Source organism: Malus sylvestris, chromosome 2, assembly GCF_916048215.2.
Source record: "Malus sylvestris chromosome 2, drMalSylv7.2, whole genome shotgun sequence".
Lineage (NCBI taxonomy): Eukaryota > Viridiplantae > Streptophyta > Magnoliopsida > Rosales > Rosaceae > Malus > Malus sylvestris.
Genome location: NC_062261.1, coordinates 28,135,667 through 28,142,002, shown reverse-complemented (window position 1 = coordinate 28,142,002; position 6,336 = coordinate 28,135,667). Strand labels below are relative to the sequence as shown.

At 39.9% G+C, this 6,336-nt stretch overlaps 1 protein-coding gene and 1 pseudogene across 1 annotated transcript; one reads left to right on the top strand and one right to left on the bottom strand.

Annotated features, from left to right (window-relative positions):
- Nucleotides 1–388: 388 nt before the first annotated feature.
- Nucleotides 389–2,645, top strand: LOC126602681 (uncharacterized; annotated as a pseudogene).
- An 86-nt stretch (nt 2,646–2,731) lies between these two features.
- On the bottom strand, nt 2,732–5,303 carry LOC126586871 (upstream activation factor subunit UAF30-like). The gene is made up of 2 exons (XM_050251842.1): nt 4,832–5,303; nt 2,732–3,157 (listed from the first exon to the last, which is right to left on the bottom strand). The coding sequence occupies exons 1-2, from the start codon at nt 5,141–5,143 to the stop codon at nt 3,032–3,034; spliced, it is 438 nt and encodes a 145-aa protein (XP_050107799.1). The 5' UTR covers nt 5,144–5,303; the 3' UTR covers nt 2,732–3,031.
- Between the last annotated feature and the right edge of the window lie 1,033 nt (nt 5,304–6,336).

Sequence of the window (6,336 nt, the reverse complement as noted above, 5' to 3'; positions counted from 1 at the left end):
CGTGTAAATAAGTTTTTGCTTATACTTGAAATATATATACTTTTATCATAAACTACAAAATAGAATGACATACATATTATGAAGTATTGGAACATAATGAAAATATGGGAAACAAGGGTATAATGCATGTTCATTTAAGTATACAACAAGTCTCTTACAATTTATTGAAAAAAAATTAAATGTAAAATGAAAGTTATATATTTTCTGTCTAAGTGAGTAGCGACCTAGGAGAGTGCCTAAGCGGGTCTAGACAGGCTAGGCAGGTGCCTAGGCAGTCTAGACAGGTGCCTTAGTCTAGGCGTTCTTTCTTAATTTTCAAACACCTAGATATTAATCGGGACGGTGGCCAGCTGTCTAGTGCCTAGGCGAGGATGTTTAGAACATTGGTATGGTGAGCACAGTGGTTGCCAAGGTGTCAAGAATTGATTGGCTGAGGAATGCCGCTGGCTTGGTTGACCACAATTACGGGCGAGGAACTCTCAGTCCTCGGCCTGTACTCGATTGGTATGTCGACTCAGTCTCCTGTAATTGTTATAGCTTGCTTCTTTATGACGAGTACCCTTGGAATTTGACTTACATTGGAATAAGGTTGTATTGAATTTGAATTAAGAACGAATAACGAATGACGATGCTGGCAACTTGGCAGGTATTTGAAGAGGGTTGATGATGCCGTACAAGAGGCCAAGGAGCTCTCACAAGGTGTTGATCAACTCTATCTCTGACTGCTATACAGTACCCACACACACATAGATAAATACACACACACACACTATGTTTATAAGCCTGAAAGCATCCAGTACCGTCCCATGAAGCAACCAGTTATGCTGGAAGACCGTAAATTAATTTGACTGATACAGTTGGTTACGTAATTACAGAATCCAATTTTTGTATCAGATGAAGTTTATCATATAGCTATACAGCTTCTCAGGAAATCAGAAATCGTTGAGGAGAGGAGGGAGATGGACAGTATAAAAGTGGCTAAAGATAATGTGCCCCGGAAAAGCCATCAGAAATTGTTGTCCTCCCTTCACATGCGATTCTTCCTTGAGGCGACGTTGAAACGAAACACTAGATTGAATCCCTTTCGTACTTTTGTTCTTGACCCATGCCATCCTGTGTCAAAGGATGCTTGACTTCTCCAGCAAGTACACTAGTGTAATTGTTTGCTTCATTTGTTGTAGTTCTGAAACTGTTGGACATATTTCATTGTAGGTGGGACTTTATCCCTCATTGGACACTAACCAGGAGGATGGCTTGCACGTCTTTACAAGGAAGAATTCGGGTTTTCCGATATTTCGTTGTTATTGACTCTTGGAACCCCGCACCTGTAGGTTATCAAACTTTTGTCTCAATAATTTCTTGCTGATGACTCTTGGAAGCCTCAGTTACATATGTAAATTAAATTTCTTCATATCGTCGTGTGAGGTCTTTTTGGTGATGACATGCCTAGGAGCTTCTGTTATTCCATCTGTATAATCTTACTTCAAATTTCATCATGAGTATTAACTGCCACCTATATGCTGTTCAGGCCGCCACCAAAGGGTGTGTCGGGGGTCATTGATCAAACGAGGGGTCTTCTGGATTACGTTAATAAGCATTGCTCAAAAGCTGTTTACACTCGTGAACTGAAATATGTATGTATCGCAGGGAGGTGAAATCGTAATTTGATTCATCGTTCTTATTCAGCTAGCTTCTGTTGTTATCGTCTGAATGAATTTACTTCATGTAACTTTTTTTGGGGGACAAATACATGTATCACCGTTATTGATTTTGACCTTGTGTTCAATGTAATTGCTTGAATGAAAAATGCGTTGAATCTAAATGGGTTTTGTATATTAAACTGCAGATACATTCAAGGTGCTCGTTTATTTGGCAACTCAAATCAAAGTATTGTTTCTGCACTCCCAATAGAGGGTGTAGATCCCTCATCAGATGTTGCTTTCATAAGTGATGCGATTGTGAGCACTTCAACATCAACCACAACCACCTTGCGTGCGCGCTTTGTCGGGCAAGGGTACAAGCAGGTAGAAACTCCCATTGTCTCAGCAGTTAAACAGTCCATTTTGTATTGATGTTATGTCCTCAGCATGTCTTGTAAGCCGTCAAGGTTGGAGGCTGAATGCCGATAATGAGACTATCGTTTTGTTTCAGGTCTGTGGGCAGGCAGATGTTTGGGGAGATGGAGTTGTAACAGAAGCATCATCTTATCCGGAGGCTGCCCTCATCATTAGCTTCGACGGTGTTTACCACTCACCAGTTGGTTCAGATGATGCGTTGACACCATGGTACGGGTCTCCCGCCATTGTAGAGCAATGGATACATCATCTCCTTAACTAATGATTTCCGAGCTACTGTAACGAGAATAGCAGATACTGTTATTAATAGTACTCGTCACTCCATTGTCTAGCTCTGCTATCGATTCGTGTAAAGGCCGGAGAGGTCTTGGGATTTCGGTATGGATTTCGTCTGATGGAGAGAGTTTCTGTATAATGGTAGGGATGGAAGAGTAAGAGGGGAGGTCGCCAACAAACCACCCCATCGGCTTGGCACAAGCATCATGAAATTCCTGCAGCAATTGTAGAGCAGAAATAGAAATACGATCAACATCGAAACCATTTCCTTGAAAAATTACATCATTTCTGTCATTCCAAATAGACCAACATAAGATAACAAAAACTTGATCCCATCCAAGCAGCTTTTGATTGACATTTTAAGAGGCAACTAAGATCAATGGCAAAAAAATATAAAACGCTAAGATAAATGATACGGCCATTACCGTAGCTTAAAACAACGAAACTGATACAAGAGAAAATCTACGTTAAATCATAAAATGTTCATCCTACGTGCTTTTATACATCCAAAAGGTAGACCAGCTAATTTCAATTACCAAATCCCTTCCCTTCCTACACAATAAGGTCTTCAAACGAAAGTTGGTGAGCATAAAGCTATATCCAAAAGGATTTGCTCTTACAAGGGGTGGGGAGCATCGATTCAAAAGCAACACGCATCAATTTAACGACTGAATAGACATTCATTCAGCCTTCACAAAGTGGCGTGAAAGCAGCTTCCCAATTTCCAGAAAGCCCACTTTTTCCTTCCCTTCAAAAATCTCCTTTAGTTTGTCATCACAGTAAATCTCCCTCTTGTTGGCAGGATTCTGCAGACAGAAAAGCAGACGTATTTGAGTACTATTACTCAACTCAACTTCACATCTCAATTGCAAGTATTTTACTCTTCTGTGGTTAATAATGCACAGCATGTACAAAATTCAAATGAAAACAAGCATTCCATAAACATGTAAGGGTCCACATCCCCGCTGCACTTTCCTAAGCTACCGTAGAGTAAGTAGCAATCACAAATATGGTGTATACAAAGCATATGGTATCAATTTGTTACAATTTCCCAAACCAACTAGTTTGACACACAAATCCAATCCACGGACATACAAGGGCACAATTCATTTGAATTTCGTGGACAGAAATTAGATCAGACATAAACTGTTTATCCCCTTTATGGGCCTTGGTCCAAGTATTAAGTCCACAAAGCCACACAATCTCGTGCCATCTGCATCTAGGTGCTCACGTCAAAAGAAACCAGCAACAAGTAAGTCCAAAGCATAACTTTTAAAAGTCTTCCAACGTTTTCAGTAATTGCCAAGGCTTCCATTGTTGCTTGGCTCTTGGTATTGGCTATACAAATCAACATGTAACATTGCCTCAATATACTGACTAGATATTGGGTCTTCATGTTTTACTTATATTAAGACATTTCGAGACCAAAGGAAGCAAGTAAGGAATTATTTGTGACCGCAAACAATTCTTTAGACAAGACACAGAAGATATGCTTGGGGGCCAGAATTTTGTACCACAAACTTTCTTAATCCACCCACAGAAGTGCTAACGTCAATAAAAGAAGACCGTACATAACATCTCTTAGCTGTAATAGCTACTCACTAGCCATCCTAGTTAGAAACTATAAATCATGATCCATAATTACAATAGAAAGTTATATTATAGCATCCCTGCAAACTTTTTGGGAAACTACTGAATTGCAAAACAGCAGAGACATCTCAAAGTATTACAGTAAGCATACATCTACATGTCAACACGGAAGCAAAATGCATTCTGAATAGGATTGTCAGGTCAAGCTGATGAAAAAGTGAATGCTAAACATGAACGGAATCCAAGCGACAAATGACAACCAAGAATTATCCAAATTGCAAATCAAAATAAGATCATGAACCAAAATCATGTCAAATAGAAGTAATAACAGAAATGCAGAGCAGCATCTTAGTTAACTTAATAAAAAGCAGCTTTGTAAGAACATAAATGCAGAGCACCATCTATTAGGGTTTAATCAACTTGGGAAAAAAAAATTAAATCATAGTCAAATCTTCAAAACCTAACTAACGAGGCGTTGTCAAAACTCTGCATTCGGCCAAGTTCCATCAAGTTAAGATACAACAAATACATTTCGTTCTTAGAAAAACAACGAACCTAAAGAATGATCATCCAAAAGTGTCGGGATATCCCATTTTCTGCACCCCACAACAGCTACTTCCTATTTTACATTTTTCATTTGTTTATATTTTTATTTGGGGTGGGATTTAAGGCGTAGGGTTTTAGGGCTTTGAGACCTTTTTTTTTCCAGCTAAAATCTTCTAATTTGAAAAGTAAATTTAAGCAAAACCACATAAATAAAACAAAAGCAAAGCATTTTATTAGAACCCATCAAAGAAAAGCCCACAAAAAAAGATCAAACAGAAAAGAAAACAGAAGATATTTATAAATATATAGACAAAATACAGTGTGAAGCCGAGAGAGACGAGTACCTGCAGGTTGTGGAGCTTGATGTGGGCCCAGATCTGCTTGACAGCTTCGGCGCGGGAGGACTCCTTGACGCCGAGGAAGCTTCCCAGAGCTGGAGAGATCGGAATCGGCTTCATAATCCCGAGGGTGGGTTTGGGCTTGGTCGAAACACCTGCTTCCTTGGGCTTAGCCTTCGCATTTGCCTTTGCCTTTGGCTTCGGAACAGTACCGGTGGCGGGCTTCGAGGAAAAGAGAGCAGCTCCGCCGGTGGAACTGGAGGACCTCGTCGCCGCTGTCACAGCCCTGCAAACCCTAATCAAACTGGAAGACGCCATTGCTCTCTCTCTCTCTCTCTCTCTCTCTCTCTCTCTCACAAGTGACAGCAACACTCTTTGATCTCTGTGCCCTAATTACTCAGAAGACCCACTTTTTGCCTATTTTCAAACGCTTCCTCTCCCCCTCTCGTCTCCTCCCCAAACTATGGAAGCCCTCTGTTTTGTTTTATTTTATTATATTTGGTCGTCGAAAATTTAAAATCCAAAAACTATGAAGGTCAAATATTACTACGGTTTATTGATAATTTTCTTCAGTTGTAACTGAGAGGTTTTAAATTCGATTATTGTCAAAGATAAAGTTAAACTACATTATTAAGGCAAGTTCATTGTATGACTTAGTCCAATACCTCACCTCTTATAATAGATATGTTCAAAAAAAAAAAAAAAAAACTTTGTAGTCGTCAGGCTCGAGCTTGGGCTCAGACACTTGGGCTTATGAAGTTGTAAGGGTTTTTTTTTTTTTTGGTCAAACACATTTTATTTAACCGTAAGGGCACATTTTATTTTTTTGGTCAATGTAGTTGCTTCTTTTAGGATAGGCTTAGGTTAGGGATTGAAGTCCAAGTTCACAAGGAATAGACCATAAGGGCCCATTTTTTTGGCTTCACTAAACCTCATTGGACTAGACTAGACTGTAATCCGATGTTTGTTTCACGCTAGGATTACGTTTAATGAGACTCGCCTATACTGAGTCCAACTAACAGCTTCGCTACAGGGTCTTAGCGAGACCCCCCCCCCCCCGAAATTGGGCAGATTGCTAAGACCACTCTACTCCGCTTCACTCCTACCCGCTTCGTCCTCCCATCTACCTCTTCCTCGCGTCCCATAACCCATTTCAAACCTAGATCCTGCAAAATCTGAAACAAAAAGCAACAAAATTTCCTAAGGTTCCCTTTTCAGAACCAAATCCAACTCCCAAAATTCGAACCCAAATAACCCAGAAAACCAAAAAATAAATTGCAGTGGGATGAGCTTGAAAATTTCACCCAGAAAAACCCAAACCATATCCAACCTTCATCTTCTACCTTCAGGCCAATCACACATTCACCTCGCCTCCTTCAATCTCTTTCTTGCTATATGTTTTGATTTTAAGATTTGCAACCGATTTTGTGAGAGGAAGTGAAGAGGCAGGAGGCGGAGAGGAATGAAGAAGCATAGAGGATTTGCTTTGGACATATCATTATGTTCTTCAA

Bases quoted from the DNA above. Each gene is read 5' to 3' on its own strand.
- LOC126586871 (XM_050251842.1), bottom strand. From the start codon at position 5,143: ATGGCGTCTTCCAGTTTGATTAGGGTTTGCAGGGCTGTGACAGCGGCG. The intron at 3,158-4,831 runs GTACTCGTCTCT...TTCTGTCTGCAG, and splicing joins TCAAGCTCCACAACCTGCAG to AATCCTGCCAACAAGAGGGA.